Source organism: Scyliorhinus torazame, chromosome 1 (genome assembly GCF_047496885.1).
Source record: "Scyliorhinus torazame isolate Kashiwa2021f chromosome 1, sScyTor2.1, whole genome shotgun sequence".
Lineage (NCBI taxonomy): Eukaryota > Metazoa > Chordata > Chondrichthyes > Carcharhiniformes > Scyliorhinidae > Scyliorhinus > Scyliorhinus torazame.
This window is the reverse complement of record NC_092707.1, coordinates 236,439,489-236,457,420: the sequence shown is the minus strand read 5'-3', so window position 1 is coordinate 236,457,420 and position 17,932 is coordinate 236,439,489. Positions and strand designations below refer to the sequence as shown.

The 17,932-nt window shown below is 44.8% G+C and overlaps 1 protein-coding gene across 12 annotated transcripts in view; it reads right to left on the bottom strand.

The window, feature by feature from the left end:
* The window catches only part of afdna (afadin, adherens junction formation factor a), a 323,280-nt gene that overhangs the window by 147,606 nt on the left and 157,742 nt on the right, over nt 1-17,932 (bottom strand). For all 12 annotated transcript variants that reach the window (XM_072503518.1, XM_072503546.1, XM_072503555.1 and 9 more), the window contains 2 exons: nt 15,547-15,806; nt 1,255-1,336 (listed from right to left, as the gene is read on the bottom strand). In XM_072503518.1, coding sequence (XP_072359619.1) covers nt 1,255-1,336; nt 15,547-15,806 — 342 coding nt within the window. The remainder of the gene's footprint in view (nt 1-1,254; nt 1,337-15,546; nt 15,807-17,932) is intronic.

Below are 17,932 nucleotides of genomic sequence, written 5' to 3'. Positions count from 1 at the left end.
TACAGATGTTCCACGAGTGCTGTCAGCATTGTTTTCTTCTTGAATTTCAACCAGTTGAGTTTGAAAAGTTTCCCCTTCATCCTGTAGATAACGTCCACTCGACTTGGAAGCTTATTCTTGACAAGATGAAGGATTGTGGCGATGAAGAGGGAGGAAAGGGTGGGGGCAATAATATATCCCTCCTTGACTCCAGTTTTGACCTCAAAGATTTCTTTCTTATTTTCGGTGAGGACTGTCACCAACATCTTGTCGTGGAGAAGTCGGAGGATACCGATTAATTTCTTGGCAGCCAGACTTTGACAGGGACATCGTTAGCACTTCCCGATTGATGGCGTCAAAAGCCTTGGTTAGATGGATGAAGCCATGTTGGAGTGGTTGATGTTGCTCCTGGCATTCTCTTGAAGGTGTTGAGCAATGAGTATCATGTCTGCTGTTCCACTGTTTGGCCATAAGCTACACTGGCTTTCTGGAAGGATTTCTTCAGAGGCTGGGAGAAGACGGCTAGCGAGGATTCGAGCAATGATCCTCCTGGTGATGGAGAGCAGGGAGATCTTTTCGTAGTTCCACAGTCCGCTTTGTCTCCTTCCTTGAAGATGCTGGCGATAAAGGCATCCGAGGTTGGCAGGAATTGCTTCTCTGTCCCAGATTTTCAGGAACAGCTGGTGGAGATGACGGGTGATCACTTCTACTCAGAGCTTGAAAATAACCGCTGGAATCTGTCCACTCCTGCAGTTTTTCCATTCTTCACTTGTTCAATGATGGCTTCAGCTTCTACCACGCTTGGTGGGAATCCAAGATAATTTTCGATGGGGAGTTGGGATTTCCTCAAACACATTCTCATTTATGATTGTATCATGGTATAGCGGTTCTTTGAAGTGTTCTCTCCATCAAAGGCCGATGTTTTCTCCATCTCTCAACAGAGTTCCATCCTTATTCTGCACCGGCTTGAAACGCAGGGTGTTGGGTCCATGTAGTCGTTTGGTGACACTGAAGAAGTCCTGGGAGTTGTGCTTGTCAGAGAGAATCAATGTAGACTTCCCAATCCAAAAACATCTTCAGCTAAAAATCCATCACCATTATCCTACGGTTAAAGCGAATTTAAGAGCCCAACTTGGATCATAAAGGGGGTTATCACTGACAGAACATTTTCTTGAACTGATTTTAAGTATTTTGTTCAGTATTCACTTTCACAACAGTACAATTCAAATGTACTCAATTTCAAACAACACTACAAAGTAAAAAGAGAAAATGTACCTTGCTTAAAGTTAATGGTACACCACTGTGGATGTCTCCATCTAGGTCAAATGTTGTTTCTTGGACACTTCGGGATCCTTGCCTGTAAATCACAATAATTGACTTTTAAAAAAAATAAATAAACACCTTTCAAATTTAACACATTCAACATTTTCCCCCAAATACACTACTTTAAAATTTATTCCAGAGTAATCACAACTGCAAGATTGGGATAGAATGAAGGGCAGAACTAATTAGGTTTTTACAAAATGTTGCCAGTTTCTTGAGGCTGTTGAGATGAATACAATAAATTGTCGTACTCTATAGTTTGTATTTGTGCAATAATATTTTTAAAACCCAGGTCAGAATGCTTAGACTGTATGTCTGCTAAGCTATGATTAAAAATGAGGTAATCAGTGATTTTGCAGAGGGAAGAATTTTGCTAATAGATATTGTAGCCACCCAAATTGGCCAACTCCCGATAAGTAACATTTTGGACACACAAAGCAAAGCCAGACTCCTCGGCGCCAGCAGGAGCCAACACAAAGGAGGTGAACGAGCACCTTAAGACCGCCCATCGATCAGGGAACCGCTCCAGTATTGGAGAAAATCGAACCAAGCGATTGGGACAAAGTCCAATCACTTGGAACCAGGTACAGGGTCCACCCCGAAAGGCGGGAAGCCCCTGGGGACTATAAGAGTTAAGGCCCAAGTTCAAATCGCTCTCTCTTCAGCTCTCTTCACCTCTGCGTCCTGCCCAGGTCACCCAGCAACACGAACCAACATTGACCGTGACCGGTGCAGCGACTCCCGACAGAAGTAAGTCTTAATTCAACGCTCCCTACGAGATAGGCGCTCCTAGCTACCAATCCGTACCAACTTCGAATCCCGCAGACTCAGAACCCGAACGAAAGGCCATTTGTTCCCCTGACCTGGTGTGCCAGTCCGAAGTTAAGTATAGGCCTGTTAGTTATAGAAGTAGCTTAGACGTAGAATTTGTGCACGAGTAGCAATTATTGTGTATAATAAATGTGCTTTGATTTGAATCTTACTAATCGGTGTATTGGGTTATTGATCATCACTCGGACTTGAACCTCGTGGCGGTATCATAAAGATACCTGGCGACTCGAGAGCAAAGGTAATAAAACAGAGCAATTGAACCAAGGAGAAAATCAGCAACATTATTTGGCGACTCCGCCGGGACCCGATCTAGAAGTGGCAAAACCACTCCGGGCGAACCCAAGAATTTGAATTAGAGATCCAATTGGGAACAGAAAACCACAAGCATTCAAGCAGTTCTGATCAATACTCGTAATTAAGAAGTATGTGTATGCATGTGTAACTAACAGGGCGATAAGGTAAAACTGATAGATTTTTTGTTGCGACAAAACTGTCGGGAGTTTGTATATCGGAAAGTAGCGAAAGTCGTACCCGTATTTACAGCACCGCCTTAATACCCCTGTCCCAAATTTGGATAGGAAAGATGGCAATGCAGGCAATGCAACGCCTCATGAACCGAGAGGAATTTGCGGTCGCAGCGACCAGCAGCAGTAGAGTGGGACAATGTCCCATTTGGGAGGAAGAGATCAGGAAATATCTCAAAAGGAAAGGATGGCCCCTTTGGAATGAATTCTGTGACAACGAGGAATCAGGCCTCGGGAGTATAGGACATACTTGGTGTGAGACCCTGAGCGAGATCCAAAAAAAGAGCTTCGGGAAAGCTTGCAAGCCGGTGGCAATCGTGTCCTGCTTGGCACAATTGCGAGGCACAGAGGAGGTCGTTAGGACGCTCCGGAAAGAAGTAGAGGGCATACATCGAATGAGTAAGGTCGATGTAAGCGAGGTAGAGCGAGAGAATTTAGAATTGAGGAGGAAATTGGCAGCAAAAGATGGAGAGGTGGAGGATGCCATAAGGGCTCACCAGTCTTGTCTGGCGTACTCTTATGAGACAGTGCAGCGACCTAAATGCAGCCTTAAGAGCACTCCATGCTGCCACCACAGAACAAAGACAAAGCACGCTAGATCACGCAAAGTGCCGGATTGCAGAGCTGCAATCACTGCTTTCAGTTCAGAAAGGCTTCCAGGAAACCTTTGGAGCGAAATTAGATCAGGAAGACGGCCCTGATTGGGAAGAATTAAGCGAGACAGCGCAGAGATATGTTCAGGGAACATGTGAGCAGGGAAAGCCACAAAAGAGAAAAGCGCCCCAACCCCCCACAGAGCAGATAGTTCAGGATCCAATGAACCCAGTCACCACCCACTGCACAGCCACATCGGACGATGCGGAATTTCTATACTACACCCCCTTAACAGTGACCCAATTACGGGACGCGTGCGATAAGATCACACCGTTTCTCCCCATCTCAGACCACCACCATTTCTTTGCCACAGTTAAGCATCAGGCGACCATGTACGGCCTGGATGAGCGAGAGCATGTAAAGCTCACCGTTTTAAGTTTAGATCCTTCAGTAACAGCAGCCCTTCCCGACCCACAGAACATAGGAGGAGGCACCCTTGCAGAAATGCATACCGCGATCCTGGATGCGATCGGGTATAACCGGGGTGACCCCGTAGATGGCAAAAGAAAGCCGAGCACCCCACAACGTTTGCTGGATGCCTGTGGATCCACTTTGCAGCAGTCTTTGGAGACTTAGACCGTGCCCATTTGTCCCCAGACAACATGGCCAAATGGACCCGCACTCTCCCATGCCACAGAAACAGGACAGGAACCGTGCGGCAATTATGATCCCTCAGGAGGCCCATAACGAGAATTGGGTAGTGAAAAGATTGTCCCGCGCTTGGGAGCAATCTATACAAAGCAAACCTGCAGTCAAGAATCCAGAGGAAAAGCAGGCCGCTGCAGATATACAGGCAGTTACCACACACCAGAATCCCGCATGGGTGAATGAAGGAAAGAACAGCCCCCCACCCAAGTCACAGGAGTGTTACAACTGTGGACAGTTGGGACACTTCGCAAGAGAGTGCAATGCCCCTAGAAAGCCACAAAGAGCCCAGCAGACGTGCACTCGGAGTAAGAAGACAAAGCCCATTCATAGCGTTAGCGCCCGTCCAGATCAGACGGACCTGACCGCAACGGACTGACGGTGTTCGGGCTCCCCCAGTTGTGTCTGCGACACTCTTTGGGATAGGTCCAGACGACCGGTAGTTGCAGCGAAAATTCGGGGACAGCCAATCAAATTTCTCTGGGACACAGGAGGGTCCTGCACCACAATAAATTCCTCCACCATGTTTCAAAAAGACACATGGCCCACTACAGCCACCATCACCCTCAGCGGCTTTACAGGCCACTCACAGCAGGGACACAACACAGCCCCTGTACCCATTCAAATCAGCAACATCACCACCAAGCACCCCGTAGTTTTAGTTGACCTGCCCCACACAGCAGAACACATTCTGGGAATCGATTTTATGAATTCCCACAACTTATCATTTGATCCAGTCAACCAGTGTGTCTGGAAAAATGGCAAAGTCTGCAGGAGCCCCCGCAACGCTCAACATAGGTGAATACGCGAACAAAATTAGCGCAGTAGGCGAATTTTGGTTCAACCCGGCCACGCTTAGCACGGACAAGCAGGTTAGGGCAGTTCTGCAAAAGAACAGGGCAGCATTCGCGACCCACAAGCACGACTGTGGATGGATGACTGGCTCCGTACCAATAACAGGACCTGACCCTAGACCCCCAAAACAATATGGATTTCCCCAAGAGGCAGAGGGAGAAATCTCAAAGGTAATAGAAAGCTTATTAGAGCAGGGCGTACTTAGATCAGTAGCCTCCACTAATAATGCCCCGATTTGGCCAGTGAGAAAGCCCGATGGATCATGGCGACTGACCATCGATTACCGGGAACTCAACAAAATCGCGCAGCAGCCCCCACCGTAGCCACAAGTCCCGAGACCATGCTCAAGCAGGGACTCAATTCCCGATTCTTTACGGTTTTGGATGTCAGTAATGGATTCTGGTCCATTCCATTGGCAAAGGCGTGGCAGTACAAATTTGCCTTCACTTTTAAAAATCAGCAGTACACATGGACATGCCTTCCACAAGGATTCCACAACTCCCCCTCCATTTTCCACCGACAAGCTGGCAAATGGTTTAGCCAAATTCTCTCGCCCCGAATGTCTGGTCCAGTACGTAGACGACCTACTACTGCAGACAGACACCAAGGAAGAGCACATTAAGCTTCTGTCCGAACTCCTGGAACTTTGACACTCAATTGGTTGTAAAGTGAACCCCAAAAAGGCCTAGATTTTGGAAGACAAGGTGATATATTTCGGAACAATTATCACACACGGTAAACGCGAGATCGAGCATAAAAGGATTGACTCGATTGCTAAATTGTCCCTTCCCCAGAACGTTTCAGCCCTCCGGTCGTTTTTAGGACTGGTTGGCTACTGCCGAAACCACATTAACGGTTTCGCAAGCAAGGCAGCACCCCTCTCAGACCTCCTAAAGAAAGGAGCCCCCTGGGAATGGCTTCCGCAGCATACGGATGCTGTGGATGCGTTGAAGCAATCATTCATAGCAGTCCCCACACTACAAGTTCCAGACCCACTTTCCCCATACGCTATAGAAGTAGCAACCACAGACCGCACCCTTTCGGCCGTGCTCCTCCAGGAACGGCACGAACAGTTAAGGCCCGTAGCGTATGCCTCCAGAATTTTAGATGCTGTGGAGCAGGGATTTTCAGCCTGTGAGAGGCACCTGCTCGCAGTATTTTGGGCAGTTCAGTATTTTTCGTATATTACCGGACTGAACCCCATCACAATTCTCACTGAACACACCACCAACCCAACTTTTATTGGACGGACGACTCAAGGACGGTACAGTAAGCCAGATTAGAGCAGATAGATGGACCCTTCTCTTGCAGGGATGGGACATCACTGTTAAACGGACAAAGACGCACACCTTTTTAGCCGACAACTTACAGTACCCCGGAACCCCCCATGAATGTGAAATTCTCTCTCCACACCATAACACAGGCCCCTTTATCGCGAAAACACCCCCCAGAAAGATAGGTAGTTCAACCCAGAGCCCCCAGCACACAGACACGTGTGAGCCCATAAAGATCTATGTAGATGGATCTTCCACAGTCTTGGATGGGAAGCGCATAACAGGTTGCGGTATTTATGTCAAGGACGCGCAGGGACACGCCCTAGAGGAAATATCATTAAAACTTCCAGGCCACTTAGGCGCACAGGCAGCAGAGCCTGCGGCCATCGCAGATATAGTGGAACACTCCGATTCCTTCCCCAGCCCAGCAGACATATACTCAGACAGCCTCTATGTCTGCAACAGCCTCACGGAATTCCTGCCCCTGTGGAAAGCAAGACGGAAAACCCCTCCCCTCAGCCCCATTGCTCCGTCACATTTTGGAGAGAGCACAGAACAGGACTTTTGGGATAGTCAAAGTTCGAAGTCACCATCGTTCCTCCCCCCCTGGAAATGTGAAAGCCGACGCACTGGCTAAAGCAGGTTCCAGACACGGATATTTTTGGACACCCCCCGAAAGCGCGCCAGTGAATGCAGTTCAGGTCTCGCAGACAAAGATCGAGGATCTAGTGGAGGCCCAGAAGCAGGGCAGCAATCTCAGGGAGATTGTAAAAGGAAACTATCCAGCACCCTAAGAGAGATTTAAAAATGCACTGACCACACATGACGGTGTAGTGTTAAAAGACACCCTTTATGTGGTTCCTGAACAGGACAGGAACCAACTGATTTGTTTGTTCCATGACGGTCACGGACATCAGGGAATCGATCCCACTACAGCCCACCTCAAGCAGCTTTGTTGGTGGCCGAATTGAAAGGAGGATGTAAATCACTACATCGAGAATTGTCTTATCTGCGCCCAGAATAATCCGGACAGATATGCCAAAAAGGCTGAGCTTAGCCACACCCGACCCGTTAATGGACCCTGGACTAACCTCCAGATTGATTTTATAGGACCATTGCCCCCTTGCAGGAATGGTTATAAATATGTACTCATGGTGATAGACACGTTTACAAAATGGGTGGAAGCATTCCCAGCCAGAACAAACACTGCAAATACTGCAGCCAAGATTTTGACCCACCACATCTTTACAAGATGGGGACTCCCCCGCAGCATTGAATCCGACCAGGGTTCCCATTTTACGGGACGTGTCATGCAGAACGTCCTCACGATATTTGGCATCACCCAACAATTCCACATAGCATACCACCCACAGTCGAGTGGTATCATGGAGCGCATGAATCGGACCCTAAAATCCACCCTCAGAAAAATGGTCCAGTAAAACAACACCACTTGGGACTCAGTCCTCCCTTTTGCGCTGATGTTTTTGTGTAATACACTTTCACCTTCCACAGGTTACACCCCACACACCCTCATGACCGGACGCCCCATGAAAGGCACAGAATTTTTATTAGGTTTAGACTTGACCATTTCCGAAGTGACGGCCCTCACACACGAGAAAGCAGTAGAGCAATGAGTGAATAATGTTAAAACGGCTCAGCTAGCAGCCGCAGTGAAATTGGGCACAAGGAAGAAACAAAGCAATGCTTGTTTCGACAAGACAGTGCATGCGACTGAGTACAGCGTAGCTCAGCAAGTCATGCTCTCCGTCTACAACCCCAGCACATTCCTGTCACAAAAGTACTCGGGTCCGTACTCCATTGCGGACAAAGTAATCCCTTCTGGATGCAAGATAAAGTATCCCAACGGAAAGACCGCGTGGTTCCATATGAACCAGCTGAAGGCATATGGAACACAATCTAACCACTCACACCAAGTCATGCTCGACGCAGCACACCACACCCCGCCCACAGCCAACGTAACCCTACCATCCCCCAACACGTCCAGCCCAGCCACGGACTCGACCTCGACTCCAGCCCGGAACGCCCACCGACTGCAGCAGCAGAGACAGCGACTGTGACTCGGACGATAGCCACAGCATGCCTCCCTACTATCCCCATGCAACAGGACCCACACCCAGCGAATCAGACTATCTTGGGTTACTCATTTATAGGACCATTGCCCCCTTGCAGGAATGGTTATAAATATGTACTCGTGGTGATAGACACGTTTACAAAATGGGTGGAAGCATTCCCAGCCAGAACAAACACTGCAAATACCGCAGCCAAGATTTTGACCCACCACATCTTTACAAGATGGGGACTCCCCCGCAGCATTGAATCCGACCAAGGTTCCCATTTTACGGGACGTGTCATGCAGAACGTCCTCACGATATTTGGCATCACCCAACAATTCCACATAGCATACCACCCACAGTCGATTCGAGTGATCCCTTCATGATCACTTTCCTAAACAATCCCCACCACCGACCTACCATGACGACCCGATTCCGTCCCCACACAACTAGACACCACGTATTGGCACAGAGACAACTCATACAGACTCGTCCAAAAAGACGAGAGCGACCCCAAACCACACCATGCAGCCCTATCAACCTTAATACATTCAAGAGTTTGGCATCTGGGAGAAGATGACGACCTTGAGTCTGACTCCCAAAACGAGAACCCCTTTGCGACCCTGTTCGCAACCAATAACTGAGGTGTCCAGATGATGTTTTAAAAGGAACCGCTTGGGAGAAAACGGTGTCCTTTCTGATGGAACCTGCAGCATATTGTACGTAGTGTTTGTTAAATGTTGTATGTCAGACCGGGAAAAAAAATTTCCACAGCCCCACGCCCTTCCAGCAGAAACCTCGGAGGACTCGCCCACAGAGACCTGTTAAGGTCCCAGACGCCAGTTCAGCGGAATTAGTCTGTCGACAGATACCAGATTCCCGTTCATTACTACCCTTCGGGTTCGAAGGTAGAACCACTACAGCAGCTCCCCACGATGACTACATTTCTTGCCCGTTCTTGTCGGTTGCTCAGGCAGTGGAGAAACGGCTTAGGACCCGCCCTGCCTGGGAACCCCCTCTGGTCAACTACGCTCGGGTAGGGGAGACACGGCGTTGGTAGCCGTCCTACCCAGGGAATCCATCTAACTCTTACCCGCCGCGGCCCATTCGCACCTCATTTTGGAAATTTTAGTTCAAAACGTTTTGGTTTGTTTCAGGTAACCCTTAGGTTGCCAACCACATGCTATTTGCATCCTGAAACATTTGGATGGCAGATCGCACAGTCTGCGAGATGGCTCGCACTGGTTCATTATTTGAAAGTGTGTCTTGTCCTAAAATTTGGTTTTTGAAAAAAAAAAGAGGGAGTCAAAGTGACCAATTATAAAGGGAGTAATTGGCACTAAAGGACAGACAGACTATCGTACGAGATGTTAACCCAAGATAGTTATAGACACTATGCTTGTTTCCACAGAACTCCAGAACCGGAGAAAAGAGAAGTGAAAGACGAACAGCCATGAGGACTTCCTTCGGATGGTTCATCGTAATAATGGACATTTGGTTGCGCGTGAACGCGAACCCCATGACCTCAAGCCCCCCAGCCGTTAATGATTCACTTCCCCACAGTACCCAGAGCCCAGTCACCAGCGACACCGCACCATCTTGGTGTGCCAGGTTTATAACCTGGTACTCCCTGTCCTACGTAATAGAATCCTTGTTGGTATTGGCGATACTCTGCTGCATCGTGCAGACTATGCGTCTAAGAAAATGGAGAAGGAGAGCCTATCGCGCTCGCACCCCGGTATACAGGATCAGATCCCCTATCTTCGGATACGACCAGACCCCCGACCCCCGCAATCTATAATAAAGAGCATTCATTTGCGGTTTTATTGTAAATAAAGAAATGTAACGAAATGTTCATGGGCAATTGTACGATCCTGAGCTTGACTGCCAAGCCAGGAAAAATGCATAGACTGCTATGATTTTGTTTGTATGGTTGAGGAAGTTAGAGTGATGAGATGTTTAAGTGAGTGGAGTGTATTAAGAATAGTTAGAGGTTCACATTTTTTGTTTTGTAATGCATGTCCCTGTTTGACATAGCGCCCCTTAGAATTGTCAGTTAAAATTTTATTTTTGCATAGTTATGGTCAGTGTAGAGGCCATGAAAGAAGTGCTCCCCAGGTCAGGGAATGGAAAGCAACGTAGTTATGTGATCCTTCACGCTTCGCGTTAGGATCACAAGGAGGGAGTGTAGCCACCTAAATTGGCCAACTCCCGATTAAAAATGGCGAACGGCAAAGGCTGATGGGAAAGTCAGCCAACATGGACAGAAACCAGCAGCTGCAGGTTTGCTGTGTATTTACCTCTAAAGGCCAGACAACATCAATACCAGCGACCATCAGCATAACAATGTAGCAGCCATCTGCATACTGATGAGCAATCCCCGGGAACAATAAGTAACATTTTGGACACACAAAGCAAAGCCAGACTCCTCGACGCCAGCAGGAGCCAACACAAAGGAGGTGAACGAGCACCTTAAGACCGCCCATCGATCAGGGAACTGCTCCAGTATTGGAGAAAATCGAAACAAGCGATTGGGACAAAGTCCAATCACTTGGGACCAGGTACAGGGTCCGCCCCGAAAGGCGGGAAGCCCCAGGGGACTATAAGAGTTAAGCCCAAAGTTCAAATCGCTCTCTCTTCAGCTCTCTTCACCTCTGCGTCCTGCCCGGGTCACCCAGCAACACGAACCAACATTGACCGTGACCGGTGCAGTGGCTCCCAACAGAAGTAAGTCTTAATTCAACGCTCCCTACGAGATAGGCGCTCCTAGCTACCAATCCGTACCAACTTTGAATCCCGCAGATTCAGAACCCGAACGAAAGGCCATTTGTTCCCCTGACCTGGTGGGCCAGTCCGAAGTTAAGTATAGGCCTGTTAGTTGTAGAAGTAGCTTAGACGTAGAATTTGTGCACGAGTAGCGATTATTGTGCATAATAAATGTGCTTTGATTTGAATCTTACTAATCGGTGTATTGGGTTATTGATCATTACTCAGATTTGAACCTCGTGGCAGTATCATAAAGATACCTGGCGACTCGAGAGCAAAGGTAATAAAACAGAGCAATTGAACCAAGGAGAAAATCAGCAACAATATTAGATATTAAAAGCCATTTTGGTGCAGATAGAGCTAACGTAATGCTGTCACAGTTTGAGCCTGGCTGAACAAATTAAGGCACATCTTGTAACAAGGGATAAAAGAGTGCTGTGTGCTTGGTGCACAGCTGGTATAGCTAATGGGAGGGGCCAGATCTGTCTGGCCAAAGGAGTTACTTCCAGGGTTCTAAGCTGAGCAGAAGATTTTCAGCTTGGTCCTTAAAAAAATGTTTCTCTGTCCAAGGACTCTGCACCAAGATAAGTAAAACCTGGTTGGCAACTTTATACATAAGTGATATTTCTAATATATGGGATGGTTAATTGAAATGTAGAGGCAGGTTTCAGGAAGCAAGGTAAGATGTTGTATCTGTTAACTTTAAAGCTGTTTCTTTGTTGCTAATGTGCTTAATTCTGTGTTCAAAGTAGTTTGTTTTAATATAAATGCTGTTGACTGGTCAGTGTCATCACTCTTGTGGTACAGTATCATTTCCTCAGTTTTACCAAATGCAAATAGTTTGGTTCTAACCTGGGATCTTGACCAAAATTGGGGATCTGGTCCGGACCCATAACATTTGTTAGAGACTTGTTCCATGACATTTAGTTTACTAACATTAACATTTCAAAGAGTATTAAAAAGCTGGAGCAGAGTCCAACTGCGTCCATTTGTTTCCAATTCTAACTCATTTTGCAGTTTAATTTTTCTCAGAACCAGCTTTTTGCCAATTGTTTTACTGAAAAGGTTCTCCTATCCTTTGTCTTCAACAATGATCAAAAAAGAACCAGTCATTGGTTAAACACAAGGGGAGCAAGACAAGGAAGAACTGATAAGTGATTGAAAAAAATCTTTTCTTTCCCCCTCTCTGAAATTCATCTTCGCTCACTCATACCTCTCAATCCAAGTTTAAGCACAAACTTATAGGTCAAAGGAAATGTTACTCTTACAGCAGAAATGTTGAAATGGTACAACTCTTGGTCATTTGCCAACAGAAAATTACCATGTTTCACTTAGCAACTTCCCATAGCAGAGCTGAGATTAGCAGCTCAGCCAGTGTGGCACTCAGACAGATTTTTGCAAGTTGTAATGTGTTGCAACATACTGGGCTCAAATTCGAGTGAGTAGAAAGATAGTTCTGCATACTGCTAGCCAGTCTAAAATTCCTGGATAATCCTTACTTTGCCAAATCAGTGACTGAATATTATTTTGTGCCAAGCATGGAGCAAAGTGTTATAGATTGTTTTTCAGGGGAAGAAATATAAGATAGTCACCAATAAATCCAAGAGGGAATTGAGGATGAACTTATTTATCCAAAGAGTTTAAGAATTCCGAACTTGGTACCACGAGTAACAGCTGAAGTGAAGGGCATAGATGCATATAAGGGGAAGCTACAGAAGGATATGTTGATAGGGTTAGATGAAGGAGGAGCATAAATGCTAGCAGTGACAAGTTGGATCATTAGACTGTGTCTATGCTGTAAATTCTAAGTTATATACAAGGTTTTTTTAATAAGGTAATTCTGAGCTGTTTTTAGCTGTGCACAACAATCTCTATAGAGTTTCGAAAAACATCTCATTTTTATAATTTAGATTTGACAACTTTATAGTTTAGATTTGACAACAATGCATAACAGTACATAAGATGTATGGCAGCACCCTAGGATTTCCTCAGACACTGAAGCAAATCTTCAAATACTGAAGCAGCCTATGTCCAAATGCAGCAAGACCTGGGAAATATCCAGGCTTGGGCTGACAAGTAGTAAGGACAAGTGCCAGGCAATGACGAGCTCCAACAAGAGAGAATCTAACCATCTCTCCATGGCATTGAACGGTATCATAATTGCTGAATCCCCAACTATCAATGTCCTGGGACTTACCATCGACCAGAAATTGAACTGGACAAGCAGGTCACAGGCTAGGAATTCTGCAGTGAGTAACTCACCTCCCGACTCCCCAAAGCCTGTCCACCATCGACAAAGCACAAGTCTGGAGTGTGATGGAATATTCTCCACTTTCCTGGATGAGTGCAGCTCCAAAAATACTCAAAAAGCTTGACACCATCAAGGAAAAATCAACCCACTTGATTCGCACCATATCCGCAAACATGGACTACCTCCACCATGTGGAACAGTGGCAGCAGTGTACACTATCTACAAGATGCACTACAGGAACTCACCAAGGTTCCTTAGGCAGCACCTTCCAAACCCATGACCTCTACCATCTAGAAGGACAAGGGCAGCAAATACATGGGAACACCAACACCTGCAGGTTTCCCATCAAATCACTCATGCCCGTGACTCGGAAATATATTGCCATTTCTTCACTGGCACTGGGTCAAAATCCTGGAACTCCTTCCCGAACAGCACTGTGGATGTACCTACACCACATGTTCAGCAGTGGTTCAAGGCAGGAGCTCACCACCACATTCTCAGGATGAGCAATATAGCTGGTCCAGCCAGTGAAGCGATAAATAGCATCTGTGCATCAGTTGTAATGAGGGGACATACCTCCTTCAAAGAACCCATGTCAATGAAGTGCCCTAGTTGAAAGGGATTCGTCGTTTGTCTATCCTTAAAAAAAAAAATTCCTGGCCAATTTCCACTATAAATTAAATTTTTTCCAGTTTGGTGGTCGGTGGTTGGTTCCATTTTAAAAGTAAATCACAAATTCTTCCAGCAATTGATCTGAAAATCTGTTTTGAGAATACACAAGTAATACCTTTGTGATGTCACCTGTTGATAAACACATCAAAGCTTTAGACCAAATTAGTGAGAAACTGCAGCACTCATCTACCCAGTGCAAATTAAGTAACAACTGCTGGTGAGTCTCCAGGGAACGAAAACAAATGGTGGTGGGAATGCTTTACTTATGGTCTTCATAGTGGAGGAATCACAAATGGTGGAAGTAGAATAGAGAAATGGGAGGACAATGTTTGAATCAGGTTCAGGTCTGTGGATGATTGCAAAATTATGGGTTCAGGTCATTCTAGGCTGAAGGATACATTGATTAGTTAGTGGTCCTGCAGCTACTGAGTGTCAGCAGTGCTGGAGGGAAATTGTGATAAAGCCCTTTCTGCCTATGGGTTTCCGAATCAAACTGCTTTAATGATAATACACTGATGTGGAGTAAGCTAAAAGATTTGACTCATATGGCGTTCAAAGTGAATCACAAGTTTAAAAAAAAAAATCAAATTTTCAATTCTGCCAAAAGCAACAGGATAGTAAACAGCGGATGCCACATGGTGTCTGTGTTGAAGCACAGTAACGACAGGTTAATTCCAATTAGGTGCACATGCACTGCCAACAAAATCTGACTAAATACCATCTGTGGTATCCAATACAAAATGAGCTTTCTCACGCATGACTCAAGTAATGCCAGTGTTCAGGATGCTCCATGACACTATTCTAAAGAGCAGCAGGCACGTGTCTAGTCAATAATCTTCCCTCAATAAACAGCAGTAAGTAAACAGAAAATCTGGTCATTATCACACTGTTGCTGTGTGCAAATTGGCACACTTTAAGGGACTATAGTGCAAAAGGACATCACTGGCTGTAAAGCACTTCTGGATGTCCGAAGCTTGTGAAAGGTGAATTATAAATGCAAGTCTTCATTTTATTTTTCCCCTGTTCCTCAATAATATTTTGTGTATCCAATGAGATAGAAAATTAGCACTCATTGCTGCTTTGTTTTTATTCAAATGCATGAATGCCCATTTTCTGATCTGTTGAATGACGACATTCCTTTCAGAGAGTGTGCTGCCATGACAATTTGCATTGAAAGGTTCATCACTAGGTCGATTTTGAAGGTGATTCTTCAAAACTGCTTCAAGTCCAAAATATTTTAAGGAAAGCTCAACTGTACCAAAATGCTCATATCATGCTTCAGAAATGTAGGATAAACATTACAATTTCAATAGAGGATGTAAAAGACTGTCTGTTGAACATCGTTTGCAGCAAGACAGGGTCTACCAAAGAAATCATCTTCTTTAGCTTAGAAAACTGAAGACTGTGAGAAGTGGAACAAAAGTCAGCAAAAAATCTTTTGTAAATAGTTGCAGTTATGATAATAGAAAAACATTCAATATTCAGAAATAATATTTCTCTATACCATTTATATGGTGCAAAAGAGTGCCATCTCACTGTTGTCCAATATTTCAAAGGTTCTATTGGCATCCTGTGCTTTCCTTAATCGCATTTAGATATAAATTACTAATGCAGCATCACCAAAACCTTTTTTCCCCCCAAATACCCCAAAATAAAAACAATATCATAGCACAGATCAAATATTTTAAACAAAAACTTACCCAGATTTAATTCGCTGGCCCTTGACCATAGGTCCTGCATCCATGGGTCTCTTGCTCATGTGATTCTGAGAAGGATCCACAAACTTGAACATGTGTGATGACCCAAATTGAATGTTCATGCCACTTTGCAACATGATGGTTTCAGCAATGTGCTGGCCATCAACATACGTTTCGGCATCAAAGCTGCGAGGAGTAACTGTAACTATGCCATCCATGTTAGTAAGATCGCAATGGTGAGGTTGAATTCCTGGACCAAAAAGCTACAAAACCAAGTAAAGATTTTAAGCAAACCGTAAAATTTTAATTTAAAACATTTATGTATCTTTTTTTTAAATGAAGTGCTATGTTCACAATACGCGTGTTTCATTTTTTTAAATTGTAAAATCAGTTACTTATTCTGCAATATTTTCTCATTCGTAGATTGGAGTACAACATTTTGAAAATAGTTACCAGCAATTACCAACTATAGAAATGCAACAATTTTGAAGAAAAGGTCAGAGTATCCAGTTACACACAAAAGTTTAAAAACAAAAGTAAAATACCACAGATGCTGGAAATCTGAAATAAAGAAGAAAACCAGAAGAAATGCTCAGCAGGTAAAGCATCCATGGAGGAAGAAACAGTGAACATCTCAGGACGATGATATTACATGAGAATTAACAGATATTAAACATGGACAAAGGCAGGGAGCAGGAGTGTGGAGGAACAAGCAAAAAGAAATGGGAAGGTCTGTGATGGGGAAGGGAAAAAAAGTAATGGGACAAAAAAAAGAATAAAATACGGATCTACAGGTTCTGTAAATGCAAACAGTTGTGATCCAAAAATCTGGGCTCAGTGACTATGATCTGAATTTTTTCAATTCAGTGTGAAATTTAGAAGGCTGTAAAATGCCAAATAGAAAGACATGGGTCTGTTCCTCAAGGTTACATTGAGCTTCATCAGAACAGTGTAGGATGCCCTGGACCAAGAGTTCAGACTGGGAGTGGGGTAGAAAGTTATAATGACAGGCAACTGGAAAGTCGGAGTCATTCTTGTGGACTGTGGTCAAATAATATGTTACTCATTTTTATGACATGTAACACACAATCACAAGTGGCACAAAACTATTCTGTTTTCTGTTCAGATTCTAGTTTCAGATTCTCTAGTCTACACCAATGAGAGCAGTGAAAAGATGCAGGCATGGAAAATAATTTTGTGGGGACGATATGGATCCCTTCACATATCCATTTAAAGTATCAAATGTGCCAAAAAATGTACCAAAGTTTGCTTAACTACAATATTAGTGCTCACAAAGTGATTCAAAGATTGCTCAAGGAATAAGTCTTTGAAAAGCAATAAAGCATGCTCAAAAATAACATAACTGGGGGAGGAGATTTAAGGGATAATATCGCACCACATTATTTCCAAAAGCAAAAAGAAATTTTGCTCTCACAAAACCAAAATTGCAATACTATATTTCAAAGTCTGTCATCTTGTCTGAAAAGTGCATCAGATGCTTCACCTCTAACACAATTCAGTCTACAATATGCTGTTCCACAATAGTAGCTTGGCTCATTTTTCATTTGTTATTTGTCAACATCATGTGCAAAGAATATATTTTCTTCTTCCTCTCCCAAAGGAATGCTCTGGTTTGAACGAGCAACAGAGAGAACTAAAGCCTTATTAAATATTTTTATTGAAAATGTTTCATTATAAACAAAATAATATAAAAATTAATTCAAGTTACAATGCAAAAACGAACAAATAATCAAGAACCCAAATTAAACTAAACCCCTGAACAAGTGATAGTGACTAACTCTTTGAAAAAGGAAATGAATGGTTGCCATCTTAGGTAGACCCCTGCTACCAACCGACTAATGATGTACTTGGCCCTCTGCAAATATAAGAACAACATGGGGTCACCCATCCAAGCCATTGGACGGAGAAGATCTCCACCCAAGCAGAACTCATCTCTGGGCTTTTAATGAGGCAAAGGCGAGAGGATAGCCGCCTTCACCCATCTGCAGCACCAGCGAGTCCGACTCCCCGAAAATGGCCACCAATAGCTCCAGCATCTCTGACATGATGCCAAAGGAGACAAACCAGAAACTCACTAATTTGGTACAAGACCAGAACATGAGTGTGGTTAGTCAGCCCTTCTGAGAACAAGGCTCACACCTGTCCACCCTAAAGAAAAAAACACTCCCTCGCCTTAGTCAAATCAGCCCTATACACGACTTTGAACGGGATCAGACAAAGCCAAGCGCAAGAGGACGTAGAGTTGATCCTGTGAAGAGCCTCGCTTCATACCCCATCATCCAGAATATGACCCAGTTCACCCTCCCATTTCACTTTTACCACATCCAACGGAGGTAACTCGGCTGATAGGATCTGCCCCCGCTCCTGC